This window comes from Rhinoderma darwinii, chromosome 1 (assembly GCF_050947455.1).
Source record: "Rhinoderma darwinii isolate aRhiDar2 chromosome 1, aRhiDar2.hap1, whole genome shotgun sequence".
NCBI classification, from domain to species: Eukaryota; Metazoa; Chordata; class Amphibia; order Anura; family Rhinodermatidae; genus Rhinoderma; species Rhinoderma darwinii.
The window spans coordinates 332,942,774-332,959,522 of record NC_134687.1 but is presented as its reverse complement, the minus strand read 5'-3'; the positions used below and the strand labels follow the sequence as shown (position 1 = coordinate 332,959,522).

The 16,749-nt window shown below is 45.5% G+C and overlaps 1 protein-coding gene across 1 annotated transcript in view; it reads left to right on the top strand.

Annotated features, from left to right (window-relative positions):
- The window catches only part of LOC142742148 (prostaglandin reductase 1-like), a 49,100-nt gene extending 33,822 nt beyond the window's left edge, over window positions 1-15,278 (top strand). Inside the window, exon 10 of the mRNA XM_075851629.1 lies at window positions 15,106-15,278. Within this exon, the coding sequence (XP_075707744.1) occupies window positions 15,106-15,219 (114 nt within the window). The 3' untranslated portion in view covers window positions 15,220-15,278. The remainder of the gene's footprint in view (window positions 1-15,105) is intronic.
- The last annotated feature ends 1,471 nt before the right edge of the window (window positions 15,279-16,749 follow it).

Genomic DNA, 16,749 nt, shown 5'->3' with positions numbered 1-16,749 from the left:
CTTATGTCCCACTTGTTTAAACCCTTCCCGCTGCGGACAGTTTTGACCTTCCTGACAGAGCCTCATTTTTCAAATCTGACATGTAATTTTACGTGGTAATAACTTTGGAATGCTTTTACCTATCCAAGCGATTCTGAGAATGTTTTCTCGTGACACATTGGACTTTATGTTAGTGGTAAAATTTGGTCAATACATTCAGTATTTAATTGTAAAAACCACCAAAATGTAGCAAAAAATTGCAAAAATGTGCATTTTTTCTTAAAAAATTTAAATGTATCTACTTGTAAGTAGATAGTAATACCACACAAAACAGTTGCTAATTTACATTTCCATATGTCTACTTTAGATTGGCATCGTTTTTTGAACATCATTTTAATTTTCTAGGATGTTACAAGGCTTATAACTTTAGCAGAAATTTATCACATTTTCAAGAAAATTTCAAAAGGCTATTTTTTTCATGGACTAGTTCAGTTCTGAAGTGGCTTTGAGGGGTCTATACTTTACAAACCCCCATAAATCACCCCATTTTAAAAAACGGCACCACTCAAAGTATTCATAACAGCATTTAAAACGTTTCTTAACCCTTTAGGGCATGACCACACATGGCGGAATTCCTCCGCAACTGTCCGCATCAATGCCGCACCTAATCCGGGTTGCGGATTACGGCTGCGGATCTGCACAAAATGTGCAGAAAATTGATGCGGACTGGCCGCTGCGGACTGCAGGAAAAGTGCTTCCCTTCTCCCTATTCAGTGCAGGATAGAGAGAAGGGACAGCACTTTCCCTAGTGAAAGTCAAAGAAACTCATACTTACCGCCCGTTGTCTTGGTGACGCGTCCCTCTTTCGGCATCCAGCCCGACCTCCCTGGATGACGCTCCAGTCCATGTGACCGCTGCAGCCTGTGCTTGGCCTGTGATTGGCTGCAGCCGTCACTTAGAATGAAACGTCATCCTGGGAGGCCGGACTGGAGACAGACGCAGGGAGTTCTCGGTAAGTATGAACTTATATGTTTTTTTACAGATACATGTATATTGAGATCGGTAGTCACTGTCCCGGGTGCAGAAACAGTTACTGCCGATCGCGTAACTCTTTCAGCACCCTGGACAGTGACTATTTACAGACGTCTCCTAGCAACGCTCCCGTCATTACGGGAGCCCCATTGACTTCCTCAGTCTGGCTGTAGACCTAGAAATACATAGGTCCAGCCAGAATGAAGAAATGTCATGGTAGTAAAAACAATACGCTCCGCAGCACACATAAGATCTGCGGACTTCATTGCGGAATTTTGACTCTCCATTGAAGTCAATGGAGAAATTCCGCCATGAGTCCGCAACCAGTCCGCCACTGCTCCGCAACAGACAGAGCATGCTGCGGACACCAAATTCCGCTCCGCAGCCTATGCTCCGCAGCGGAATTGTACGCATCGTGTAAACGAACACTGCTAAATTAAAGTGAAAGTCAATGGAGAAACGGCTCCGCTGCGGATTAACGCTGCGGAGTGTCCGCAGCGGAATTTAAGTGAAATTCCGCCATGTGTGAACCCGCCCTTAGGCCTCTCACAGGAAATAAAGCAAAGTAGAGGTGAAATTTACAAATTTCATTATTTTTTTTCAGAAATTCATTTTTAATCCATTTTTTGTCTGTAACACAGAAGGTTCTACCAAAGAAATACAACTAGAAATGTATTACCCAGATTTTGCAGTTTTTTTTAAATATCCCACATGTGGCCCTAGTGTGCTACTGTACAGAAACACAGGCCTCAGAAGCAAAGGAGATCCTAGTGGATTTTGGGGCCTTCTTGTCAGGTTTGAAGAGGTCTTGTGGTACCAAAACAAAGAAAATACCCCCAAAAAATACTCCATTTTGGAAACTACACCCCACAAGGAATTTTTGGGCTGTGAAAATGATAAATTTAATTTTTTCCAATAAAACTTCAAATTTTTTCATTTCCACAAGGACTAAGGGCATGTTCAGACGTGGCGGAATTCTGCAGACACTGTCCGCATCAATGCCGCACATAATCTGCGTTGCAGATTCCGTTGTGCCTGTGCCTAAAATGTGAAGTAAAATGCTGCGGATTAGTCGTTGCGGATTCAGGTGAAGAGTACATCCTGCTCTCTTTTAAAACATTCCATCTCAGTCTGGCTATAGACCTCGAAACACATAGGTCCAGCCAGAATGATTAAATATCCTGTTCGCGAAAGCAATCCGCAACGCAACACACATAACATCTGCGGATTTCATTGCGTAATTTTGCAACTCCACTGAAGTCAATGGAGAAATTACGCCACAAGTACGCATAAAGTCCGCAACAGCCAGTGTATGCTGCGGACACAAAATTCCGCACTGCAGCCTATGGTCCGCAGCGGAGTTGTCCGCAACGGCTGCACGAAGATAACTAAAAAGGTGTGGAAACCAATGGACAGACTGTCTGCTGCGGATTTCCAGTGCAGACTGTCCGCAGCGGAATTCCACAGCAATTCCGCCACGTGTGAACGTGCCCTACAAGAGAAAAAGCACTGCAACATTTGTAATATAATTTCTCCTGAGTATAGCAATACCCCATATTTGGTCATAAACGGCTGTTTGGACACACGGCAGGGCTTAGAAGGGAAGGAGCGCCATTTGACTTTTGGAGCTTAAATTTAGAAGGAATGGTTTGCGGAGGCCATGTCGCATTTGCAAAGCCCCTTAGGGGCCAAAACACTGGAAACCCCCCACAAGTGACCCCATTTGTGAAACTACACCTCTCAAGGAAATTATCTAGGAGTATAGCGAGCATTTTGACCCCACAGGTTTTGTGCAGAAATTATTGGAATTAGGCTGTGAAAATTAAAATCTACATTTTTTGCAATAAAATGTAGGTTTAACAAATTTTTTAATTTCCACAAGGACTAAAGCAGGAAAAGCACCCCAACATTTGTAAAGCAATTTCTCCCTAGTATGGTAATACCCCATATGTGGTCATAAACTGCTGTTTGGACATTTGGGAGGGTTCAGAAGAAAAGCAGTGATATTTGACTTTTGGAGCGTAGGTTTTGCTGGAATGGTTTGCGGACGCCATGTCACATTTGTAAAACCCCTGATGTACTAAAAGAAAAGTGACCCCATTTAAGAAATGACACCCTAAAGGCATTTATCAAGGGGTGTAGTGAGCATTTAGACCACACAAGTGTTTTTCAGAAATTAATATTCAGTGGATGATGCAAAGTGAAAATTTAGATTTTTCTGCTGATATGCCATTTCACCACACAATATGTTGTGCCACTGGAGAATCTTACCTCATAAATTGTTAAGCGGATTCTCCTGGGTGTGGCAATGCCATCCTTGCGTATTGGGATATTTTTTCATCCCCTCGTTACTAGTGTCATAACTTTTTGATTTTTCGGTTAAAGGAGCTGTGTGCGAAAAGCTATTATTATTGGTACCGTTTTGGGACACATATGACTTTTTGATTAGGTTTTATTTCATTCTTTGAAAGAGGAAATTACCCTATTGTTTTTTGGCATTCACCGTACACCATAATTTACATGTTAACTTTATTCTGCGGGTCGATATGATTACGGCGATACCAAATTTATATATTTTTTTCATGTATTGCAGCTTTTGCACAATAAAATCTCTTTTTTTTTTTAAAAAACATCATTTGTTTTCTGTGTCACCATATTCTAAGACCCATAACTTTTTTATTTCTTTGCGTGACGGGCTGTCGTTTTTATTGTGCTATTTTGGGGTAAAGGTGTCTTTTTGATCACTTTGTATTCCATTTTTTTGGGAGGAGATGTGACCTAAAAACAGCGATCGTGGCGTTGTTTTTCATATATTTTTTTTAAGGCATTCACCATGCGGGATGAATGACATAATAATTTTATAGTTCGGGTCATTACGGAAGCGGCAATTCCAATTATGTATAGATTTTTTTTATTTTATTTTTTCGATTTATTAAAAGATTTATTATGGGAAAAAAGGCAGAATTGGGTTTTTTAACTTGAAACTAATTTATTTTACAACATTTTTATAAACTTTTTATTTTTTTGTCCCTCTAGGGGACTTGAAGGACTGTAACATTGATCGCTATTCTACTGCAGTGTATTAGAGCTGTCAGTCATACACTGACAGCAAGCCTATGAGGACCTGCCAGAGGCGGTATCTCATAGGCTTCCGTACAAGGCAGACAGGAAGGCCATTGTTAGGCCTTCGGTTGTCATACCAACCATCGGCACCCCAGAGATGGTGTCGCTGGGGTGCCAGTCGGCTAAAACCCCCTCAGATGCTGTGATCGCGATAGAGCGCAGCATCTGAGGGGTTAATTGGCAGGATTGGATATCCAGTCCTGGCCATTACAGCAGGGTATCAGCTATAATATACAGCTGGGACCCGGCTGTGATACCGCAACGTAACTGTACTGAAGTTTACGGCAAACTCTTCCTGACAGTGCCGTATATATACTGTGCATGTCGGAAATGGGTTAAAACTAGCCCTAGCTATCGATGTGAGAAACATTCTAATGTAAAGTAATGTCATAGATAACAATTATCCTGTTCAGAAAATAGATTATTTATTAAAGGAATGCTAAACCTTGACTAGCCTAAGTAGAGTCATGTGCTGATTAACCATTTTACCTTTATTCCCCTTCTTTTGCCCCCTTCCCAATAAAGACACGTGACAACCGAGGTTGGATGTGAAATGGCCACAGCAGCCGTTTATTTATTTAACATTAATTAAATGCAATTCAATCCGAAACATTCGGATAACTCTTTTAGGAATTTGACCAGAGAATTCCTACTATAATTCACATGACCCAACATGGGTCAATTAACACTAAACAGAGCAGGGGAAGTCCTTGAAGCCATTTTTCCGATTTCCTTTAAATTAGCCATCTGCAAACCACCACCAACTATTTACCTCCAGCCGTAAACCAGCTCGGAAGCACCGCTCACCCCTGCAGATGGCTCCAACCACCAGAAGACCACTTCAAAGGGATAACACCCTATGAAGTCTTCAAATGATCTACCATTTTTTGGGGGACGCATACCCCCGATGCGACCCCCCCACCATTTTGTACTGACCAACCTCAAGGACTCCCCCCGCCACAGCGAAACAGGCCTTGACCACCTTAAGCCTGTGAGTCCCTCCAAACCACCACCACCCTCTCAATTCCTTCTGCTAAAGCCAGGCTCCACATATCAATTCCAACCTCGGTCAAATGTACTCCATCACTCCTCCAATAATTACCGACTCCTGACTCCAGATCCTTGTGTCGTACACAAATGCCCCCGTTCCTAGCAACAAAACGCGACACCGCCCGGTTTACCTTAATACGGGCTTTATTAACCCTCTCGACCGATCTCGCCAAACGGCAAAACTTCCTCGGAACGATGTCCGACCAAACAATCAACAGGTGAGGATAAGATGCCCATAAACACAACAGATCGTGTTTAATATCCCGCACTAACTCGCGAAACGGGCGCACCCCCAGATCATTCCCCCCGCATGTAACACCAGAATCTCCGGAACCCTATTTAACTGAGAGTATGTCTGAAACTCAGCAAGTACCCGGCTCCACAACATACCTCGGAAGCCCAGCCAGTGTAAAACCGCATCGTGCCGCGGAATGCGAAGCTGGCGGCCATCTGGGCGAACGTCCGCCCACAATGCCCCCCAGTGCACAAAAGAATGTCCTAAAATCCACACTAAGCAAGGGTGATGATCTGAAAAGAAAGAACAAAACCGCACATGTCAAACAATCAAAGCTACCTTACCGACTCACAACAAATGAGGGCGCACATAAGTCCGAAACCTGTTGGACTCCCACCGGCCGATGCGCCGCACACCCTCGTCGTCCAACCCCCAACGCCCCGCTTCAGTAGCAGCGCCGATCCTGAACGAGTGAGACGAGTAATACCCCTGCCCCACGCCAACCGCAGCCAAGCATTTTTTAAACACCGCACCAAATTGATACCTGGACAAAAACGAGCCATTCTCATGACGGAGCAATGGCGACTCAGGCACCCCAACCAGTGGCTTAAAAGCCACCATACAAGCAACTGGACACATCGCCGACCCTGGGAGGGCAAACAACACTATCCGCTTACCCCGACCCGCTTGATCAGTCTTGGACCGCCGCAAAAACAACTCGAGTCTATCCTCATATAGACCCACGTCCGCCTGCCGCAATCCCCCAGCCCTAGCCGCACTAGGAGAAACAAACTCCCCAATTCTGAGTGCTCCGAAAAACGCGAGGGAAAAAGCCAAACGGAACAACACTACCTCATCAGGCGAATTACAAACAGCCCCCAGCGATGCACCCAACGACCCAAGGAGGGAAAAAGAAACGGGTCGCCTCTGATCTGCTACCGCCCTGCCCCGACGCAAACCTTTTAGAGCTTGCCTTACTAAAAAATGTTTGGACACATCCTGAAAACCCCATAATTTGAATCCAAACGCCAAACCAGCAACAAAACGATTCACTTTTGCCGGGGAAAACCCCGCCTCCCAAGCATCCCCCAACCAGTACAATAATGCCACCAACCTGTCTTGCGCCGTGCTGACGTTACCCAACACTCTTACCCACTCCTCCCACTGCTGCCAACACGCCGAATAAGCGCTCCAAGTCGCGCTAGCCAACGACCTTTAAATCAACCATTCCATGGGACTGAAATCAGACCCCAGAGATGTTCCGGGCAAGCCAAACCGACCAGCTCCGCTCCCGGTGCCATTTGACGAAAACGATCCCACTGCGAGCGAGAAAGAGCATCAGCAATACAATTGGAAACTAGGTGACGCAACAACTAAACCACCGGTGGAGAAGATGCTGATAAGTTGTTAATTGCTAACACCACCCCCATGTTATCGCAGTGGACACAAACCTTTTTATCCCTGAGCCTGTCCCCCCAAATGGTCACCGCCACCACGATGGGGAACAGCTCGAGCAGGGCCAGATTTCGCGTAAGACCACCAGTCACCCAGCTGTCCGGCCAGTTCCCCGCACACCATTGTCCTCCTGCATACGCGCCAAAACCACCAGACCGTGCCGCGTCAGTAAACAGCTCCAACTCGCCCATCTCCTGTACCTGCGACATCCACAACGATCTACCATTATACTGCCCGAGGAACTCGTCCCAGACCTGCAGATCCGCCCTGTGATCCCCACCAATCCTCACAAAATTATGGGGCACCCGGATACCCGCCGTCGCTGACGCCAACCTCCTACTAAAAATTCTACCCATTGGCATAATTCGACAGGCAAAGTTCAACTTTCCAAGCAGCGACTGAAGATCGCGCAACGTGATCTTCTTCAATTGGCAAGCCCGCCTGACCTCCTGCCGCAATGGCAATAATTTATCCTCAGGAAGCCTGCACTCTATTGCCACCGAATCAATTTGGATCCCCAAAAAACAGATGGTAGATACCGGGCCCTCTGTTTTTGAAGGCGCCAAAGGGATTCCAAAATCTGTCGCAACCTTCTGCAAGGAATACAATAAATTACCGCAAACCGGGGAACCGCTAGGGCCTACGCACAAAAAATCATCAAGATAATGTATTAAGGAATCGACCCCAGCTACACCCTTCGTCACCCATTCCACGAAACTACTAAACGCCTCGAAGTATGCGCAAGAAAGGGAGCACCCCATTGGAAGACACCTATCAACATTAAACCGCCCGCTCCAGAAGCAACCCAACAGCCGTTGGCTTTCTGGATGTACCGACAGAAAGCGAAAGGCCGCCTCAATGTCAGTCTTTGCCAACAAAGCACCGGGCCCCGCCTCCCGCACTAACGCCACCGCTTTGTCAAATGACGTGTAAACAACCGAACATAAGTCGTGATCTATCCCATCGTTCACCGACGCTCCCCTGAGAAACGACAAATGCTGGATCAAACGGAATTTGTGAGGCTCCCGCTTTGGCACAACTCCCAAGGGTGATACCACTAAATTCTCAATCGGCGGCTAAGCAAAAGGCCCGGACATCCGACCCAAAGACACTTCTTTCAAAAGCTTTTCTGAAACGACCGCCGAGTGCAGATAAGCCGACTTAAGGTTGCACCGTGTAACCGGAACCTCATATGAGGGGGGGGGGGGGTAACAAAACCAAACAAAAACCCCTCATAAATTAACTTGGCCGTAAGTTCCGTAACCCTATCCGGATATTCACTTGGATACGGGGCCATTCTTTCCACCCTCACTGGCGACCGCCCCTTGACCAACTGAAGAGGACTGAGGGCCTGACCGCCTCCCTTTCCGCATAAATTTTGAGGCCCCGTGCGAGGAGCCATTGCACTCCGAACAGACATGTTTAAATTTACAGGTGGCCCCGAACTTACACTGGCCATCATTGAATTGCCAGCAGATCCCCAGTTTTGAGCCGGAACCTTGCCCGGATTGACTAGACTGGCCCCCTTGGCCAACACTCACGGGAAAGCACTGCTTAACCGGCGCCGTAACCCGCAACCACAACGCAATATCCTTTTGATCCCACCGGATCGCCGTCCTGACCGCCTTCCGCTGGCGAAATTGCTCGGCGTACCGCAACCACGCCTGGCCCCCGTACGCCCGATAGGCCTCCCCGATGGCATCAAAATAACAAAACAACGCTGAGCAATTTTCCGGCGCCTTTTCCCTGATCACGCTTGCCAAGATAGCGAAAGCTTGCGACTAGTTGGCGAACGTCTGCGGGATAAGCCTATACCGCCGACGTTCTTCCTCCTCTTTCTTACTCTCATCCCGCTTGCCCTTATCCAAATTGAAAATATCTCCACGTATTCATCCTTCCAAATCCTTTCACGTACCTCTAGCTTAAGGTGAGCCCCTAAAGGGCCCTCAAAACAGACGTAAACCTCGCCCCGAGCCCCAAGCCGAATCCTATCCCCATCCTTCTGCGCCTCGGTTTGGACAGACACTGCTACCGCTTCTTTTGCCACCCCCGGGACCTCCCCAACCATGGACCGCGACTGTACATCACGAGGACCTTCCCATACCAACCCCGGAGACCCCGCCGGCACTACAGGCGCCGCTGCCCTATCTAAGCGCCCGACTAGCTCGCTCAAACAACCCACTAAATCTGTTAAGCCATCGCGCCCGGCAACGCCACTACCGACAGCCGCTACCCCGCTCGCTGACCCACCCCCAACACCCGACATGAAAATTGCTGAATACGGTAACGTAGGAGTTACACACTCACCAGGCTGCCCAGGCGCTGTATTCCCGCCAGCCGGAAAATCCTGACCGCGTTGCGACTCATCCAGCTCTCCATCTTCCAAATCCTCTCTTGCCGCCGACTGGTACTCGCACCGACATATTCGACACGGGGATCCCGGCACGCTGACAGATGGGCCGACAACCTGCCGCCCGACCGCAGGGACCCAGACTTCCGACCGGACCTGTTGCCTCATCGTCGTCGCTGATCTTGGCGTCCTCACCAATGCTCTCGAGGAAGCCTGCCCCCTGGCCGGAACATCACCATGCGGGGCGGCCGTATACTGCCCTCCGAACACAGCGTCTGAAGGCGGGGGTGTGACAGGGAGCCCGGCCTGCGACTTCCTGTTAACTGCCGAGCCCCGTCGTGGCTGGGGATTCCTGCCAGGACACAGGCCCTGGGAGGAGGCGCCCGTCCCAGCAGCCTGGCCTGCAGCGTCCTTAGAAGGGCTCCCCCTGCGATGCCGGGCCCGCGGGGCCACGTCTGGACTAAGAAGTTCTGGTGGGCGAGTCCTACGGGAGCGGCGGGGTGACCTAGGCTGGGCAACCGCCGCTCCCGCCGAAGCCCTCTGCTTTATTACAGAAGGGGCAGACATTAACAGCTCTCCCCCCACCGCCATATCCCCAGCGTCTGAGAGGGGGGTGGGGGAGGGGAGCGCATCAGCGCGGGCTGCCAACCCAGACTACGGGCCCGCCTGAGGGATCCGGTCCAGCGACGCCACAGTCTCCTCCAGCCAGCCCGGATCGTGATAAGCAGCTGCTGCCCGCAGCTGATCGAGCAGCAAGGCCGGAGACGCCATAACAGGTAAGTAGCACTGTCTGACCTGAGCTAAGTTTTTTGCTTGTTTCTCCTCCCGCTGCTTCCGGCTCAATGCTGAAAACAGCGGGAGGAACAGTTACCACACCCCGGCTCCTCCTATCTCTCCCTCCTCCCTCACCTAACCTGTCCTTCCTATTGGCTGAACCCTCCCTCCTACGGCAGTCATGGAGGCTTCCCGTTAAGCCCTCCGTGCTGCCGTCCAGCCTCTTCTAGAAATGAATGATAAAAGTAAACAAGAGATACATTTGCTCACACAGTTTGCATCTGCATGGCCCTGAAATAAACAGTCTTGCAGAGAACACTGGGTTGAATTTCCTTCTGATCTCTTCCATTTCTAGCTGGTAAACGACTGTTGAGGTGGGGCTTAGCAAAGGATGCATGGCTTAACCCCTTAGTGACCAAGCTTGTTTGGACCTTAATGACCAAGCCAAATTTGTCAAATCTGGTATGTCTGACTTTATCAGAGAATAACTCTGTGAAAGTTTTGAATATCCTAGTAATTCTGACATTGTTTTTTCGTCACATGTTGTACTTTATTTTAGTGGTAAAAGTAGACTGATACGATTTGCGTAAATTAATAATAAAATAGAAAAATTTAAGAAATTTTGTAAAAATCAAAATTTTTCCCTATTTTTAACTGCAATATGTCACATTTGTACATACATACTGTACAATTTTTCTTATTAAATATATATTTCCATATGTTTACTCTATTTTGGCAGCACTTTAAAAAAAAAAAAAAAAAAATTGTGCAATTTAGAAGACTTACAAATTTAATAATCATTTTATACATTTTGAAGTACATTTTGTTTTCCTGCACCAAGCTAGGTTTTCAGAGGCTCATAGGTGTCAGAATGATGGAAACCCCCACAAATTACCCCATTTTGAAAACTACACCCCTTAAGGTATTTATTAAGGGGTGTTGTAAGTATTTTGACCCCACAGTTTTTTTGTAAGAATTCATGTAAAGCAGGCATAAAAAAATATAATTACATTTTTTTCACAAATGTGTCATTTTAAAGACCGACTTCTTTATAAAGCAAACATGAGAATGAAGAAACACACCCCAAAATCGATCGCCCTGTTTCTCCTGTTTTCAAAAATACCCCCATTGTGGCCCTAATGTGTTGCCTGGACAAACTGAAGGGCTCAAAAGGAAGGGAGCACCCGGAGGCTTTCAGGACTCATATTTTGCTTGAAAATGTTTTAGGCCGAACTGTAAATTTGGAGAGGCTTTGAGCTGCCAGAACGATAGAAACTCCATATAAACGACCCCATTTAGAAAACTAGAACCCTTAAGGTATTTATCTAGGGGTGTAGTGAGTATTTTGACCCCACAGTTTTTTGCTAAATTTAATGCATAGCAGGTGAAAAAAAAAAATCATTCACTTTTTTCATAAAAGTATCAGTTTGAAGACCGATTTCTTTGTAAAGCGAACATGAGAATGAAGAAACACACCCCAAAATCTTTCACCCTGTTTCCAAAAATACCCCCATTGTGGTCCTAATGCATTGCCTGGACAAACGGCAGGGGCCAAAAGGAAGGGAGCACGCGGAGGCTTTCAGGACTCATATTTTGCTTGAAAATGTTTTAGGCCCCACTGTACATTTGGAGAGGCTTTGAGCTGCCAGAACGATAGAAACTCCCCATAAACGACCCCATTTAGAAAACTAGACCCCTTAAGGTATTTATCTAGGGGTGTAGTGAGTATTTTGACCCCACTGTTTTTTGCTAAATTTAATGCATAGCAAGTGAAAATAAAAATGAATTCACTTTTTTCATAAAAGTATCAGTTTGAAGACCGATTTCTTTGTAAAGCGAACATGAGAATGAAGAAACACACCCCAAAATCTTTCACCCTGTTTCTCCTGTTTCCAAAAATACCCCCATTGTGGTCCTAATGCATTGCCTGGACAAACGGCAGGGGCCAAAAGGAAGGGAGCACACGGAGGCTTTCAGGACTCATATTTTGCTTGAAAATGTTTTAGGCCCCACTGTACATTTGGAGAGGCTTTGAACTGCCAGAACGATAGAAACTCAACATAAACGACCCCATTTAGAAAACTAAACCCCTTAAGGTATTTATCTAGGGGTGTAGTGAGTATTTTGACCCTACAGTTGTTTGCTAATTTTAATGCATAGCAGGTGAAAAAAATAATTCACTTTTTTCATTAAAGTATCAGTTTGAAGACCGTTTTCTTTGTAACGCGAACATGAGAATGTAGAGACACACCCCAAAATCTATCACCCTGTTTCTCCTGTTTTCAAAAATACCCCCATTGTGGCCCTAATTCGTTGCCTGGACAAACGGCAGGGCCCAAAAGGAAGAGACCACCCGGAGGCTTTCAGGACCCATATTTTGCTTGAAATTGTTTTAGGCCCCACTGTACATTTGGAGAGGCTTTGAGCTGCCAGAATGGTAGAAATCCCCAATATTTGGAACACTAGAATAGTTATTTAGCGGTGTAGTGAGTATTTTGACCCCACATTTTATTGGTACATTTAATACAAAGAGAGTAAAAAAAAAAGATTTCATTTTTTTGACAAATGTGACATCTTAAAGACAGGATTTTTTGTAAAACAAACATGAAAATGAAGAAATGCACCCCACAATGTATTCATCTAGAGGTATAGTGAGAATTTTTAGTTTTGTTTGAGGGTTTTTACAGATAATCCACTTTTGTGTGAACAATTGTAAAGGTGTTCATCATAGTGACAATTTTGGCAGCACAAGCATTTGCCAGCAATTTATGCAGTGGGTTGGCACAGAAAAAAATGTATACTTTATTTTTACAAAGGGGTGTATAATTCTTTAAATTTTTTGGTAAAATGGGCAATGACTGGTCGAATTTTAAAAAGGCGATCAGAGTTTGGGTCATCTCTGGGTGGGCACTGGGTATTGTCATTGTAGTGTAAAAATTTAAGAATTGCCTCAAACCTTCCTCTGGGCATTGCATCATGATACATTGGTGTATGGCAAAAAAGGATTGCGGGTTTGCATTAATAAATTGTTGTGCGTAGAGGTTAATTTGCACAACCACTGAATTAATAAAATCATCAGTTATATAAAGTTTGAAAAATTCAAACTCATTTAGCCCTGTTGTATCCGCTCTGATTCCTGAGGCACCAATAAATTCAGGAATTTGAGGGTTAAAATTACATGGGGGTGCCCAGTCCTCTTCACTTGTGCCAGGCAGGGTTTGATGGCTTCTCATTTCAGAGGTTTGAGGGGTTTCCTCATCATCACTGGAGGAAGTTGAAAGTTGAAATATGGATCCCCCCTCACTGGCAGAATCGGTATCAGAATAGAGCATTTGAAATGCCTCTTTTGTGGTATACAGTCGCTTGGCCATAATGATTTTTACAATATATATATATATGTGAAATATAATACAGTAAACTGTTCTGTATTAGTGATCTAGGTGAACGTACCTATAATATGTAATCTGTTACAGTAAACTCTACTGTAACAGTAATATAATGTAACAAAGTTTTTTGTTTTTTTATATATTATATTATTTTTTTTATTTTTTTTAACTAAAACGTTCCTAACAAACGTACAACTATCCCTAATGGACAATGGCAGGTGATGGCGATTCACAGCACAGGGCACGTCACTCTGGGATCTGTACTGTGTAGAGCAGGTAAGGGGCACTGGACAATGGCAGGTGATGGCGATTCACAGCACAGGGCACGTCACTCTGGGATCTGTACTGGGTAGAGCAGGTAAGGGGCACTGGACAATGGCAGGTGATGGCGATTCACAGTACAGGGCACTTCACACTCTGGGTACTTTACTGGGTAGAGCAGGGAAGGGGCATTTGTCAGTGACACTGGCAGGAAATTGATATAATTCTTTGTTCTCTGTCTTCTCTCACGGTCTCTCACTAACACACGTCTGATCTCCTCACTCTCTCTCTCACAAAAGGAGGAGATCAGACACTGTGAGCAAATGTTGATGCCCAGAAACTGGCATCAATAATCTGTGATTGGTCAGTCACTACAGACTGACCAATCACAGTGATCAACAACGATCGGTCCCTAACAACATAAAAGTGACAATCTGCTGTCTTTGACAGCAGTTGTCACATTGTGAACTCCTCCCCAGGTAACTCTTAGACTGCTGTGATGGGTCAGTCACTACTGACTGACCAATCACAGAGATCGCAAACGAGGGACTGTGATTGATCCCCACAGTGACGATCTGTCACTGCTCTTTCTGCCGGGTTTTGCTGTGATTGTTCAGTCACTACTGACTGGACCAATCACAGTGATTGCAAACGGGGGACCACTGTGACTGGTCCCCCACATCTTGTCAGTGACGATCTGCTGTCTTTGACAGCAGTCGTCACGTTAAATTCCCTAACCCGGCTCTTTCCACCGCTTTTCTATACTAAAACGCTGTGATTGGTCTGTCACTACTGACTGACCAATCACAGCGATCGTGGGAGGCGCCGCGCTGTAATTGGTCCCTCGCCATATCAGCGCGACTATCGGCTGTCTGTGACAGCCGATATCACTCTTCTGTCACCATGTCTTTTGACATGGTGACAGTTTTTAGCCATGACGTAACTGTACCTCATGGTGCCTTAATGCAGGGCAAACCATGACGTACAGTTGCGTCATGGTGCGTTAAGGGGTTAAAGATCTTTATGTCCCACTGCAGACAAAGGAGGCTCCTGCTGCAGCCAGATGTCTTGAAGTCAGACACAGGACTGTGAGAAGTAGGGGCAAAATGGCTGATCTCCGGGAACACATATTTAAGAATTCTTTATATATTTCTCAGTATTAATTGCAATAAAAGATCAAATAGGATTAAAGGAAAACAGGAAGTGCCGGAAAATGTTTTATTTTTGTGAATTTTGAATGTTTAGTATTTCTATCATTCCTAAAAACTTGTGTTATCTGAGACATGATATAAATTACAGGTAGTTAATAGAGGAACTAGTATTTACATTTTTTACTAGTTCATATGCTGTATATATTGTGTTTTATAATCTTTTTTTTATATTCCTTAATCACTCTTATTATATAATAATAATACTTTTGATTATATTAACCATTATTAATTTACTCATTTTTTTCACAGGGGAAACTAAAGTACCACGAGCACATTACCGGGGGCTTTGACAATATCCCTTCTGCCTTTATTGGGATGCTTAAAGGGGAAAATGTTGGAAAAGCCATCATAACCGCTAAATAAGAATTTAAGATGCCTTCTTTTACATTTAATGTTTCTTAAATAAAAGATTTTAACTGTGATATTAATGCTATATTAATATAGTGAGCATTTGAACTCCTTTGAAAAATAACTCAGACAATAAGCAGATGCCTATAGTAACCAGTCTGATTTAATATTTTTTTTTTCACTAGTTTTTATACGTCAATAAAGATTTAATAAACAAATAAAGCACACAAAAAGCATGCAATACTGGTGGTTGTTGTAGCAATTTTCTTTGTGCAATGGTTGTGAATCAGACTACAGTTTCTTTTGCTCTGCCATGCATGAGGCTAATGAACCCACTTACTGAAAATTGGAAGCAGTCCATAAAATAACACACAGCATCACAGTAATCACATACAACTCCAGGGTCGTAAGGAAGATTAATCAAGGAAGGGGCTCAGAAGCAGTGGCAGAACCAGGACCTTATATGCGCCGCGGCATTGTGGCAGCATGACAGGATCCGGGGCAGACTGTGACCATTACGTCACTGCTTAGAAGCATAGACATGTAAGCACACTTATGCCCTTCAGTGTATGTTCACCAGTGGCGGATTATCATATGGGCGATTCGGGCGGCCGCCCGGGGCCCAACGCTCGCAGGGGGCCCATGGCAGCCCGAACCGCACATCGACCTGCAAACCTATTGAGCGCGCTAGCGCTGCTAACTTCCGAAGATGGGGAGGAGCAGGGAATTGGCCGGGATCCAGGGGTAGGACACGCCTCCCTGACAGTGCGGGCGCCGCCATTGAGTAACAGAACAGCGACGGACGGCTGTTCTGTTACTCCAAAGCTGCAAGAGAAGAGCCGGGCGGGCGGTCACCGGCGCTTAGGTTAGTTGACTTATCATGCTTAACTGGTTCCCGACCGCTGGCTGTATTTTTACGGCCAGCGGTCAGGGACGGGTCCTTAAAACCCGAGCCATAGACTTTCTACGGCTCGGGTTTTAACTTGCTGCCCGCGCGATCGGGCAGCTGAATGTCGGGTCTCCTGCTGTCAGTGACTGTCGGGGACCCTGAGGAGAAGATAGAAGCAGCTAAAGCTGCTTCTGTCTTCTCTGATGTATTTTTACACAGCGCTCAATGAACGCTGTGTAAAGGAATAGAGACAGCAGCAGCGGCGCCCTCTCTATTCCTCCCGGTGATCATGTGACTGGTCACATGATCGCCGGGTGCCGTTAGTGGCAGGCTGCTGCTGGGTCTTACTAGACCCAGCACAGCCCTATTAGTGACAATCGTCACTATGAGAGGGCTGATTTCCCCTGTAACTGGGGCTGCTGTGCAGCTCCAGTTACAGTGGAAAAGATGGTGTAAAAGAAAGAAAAAAAATATATAAAGTTCCCCAAAGGTCTTCTTTGACATTTGGGGGACAGACCATAGTAATAAAAAAATAATAAAGTAAAGTGCAAAAAAAATGTAAATAATAAATACAAATAAAATACCCACCCCAAAAAAAAACCTCCCCCCCCCGCCAATCATTGTTGTAACGCTAGCGCTGACCCAATTACCCTAAT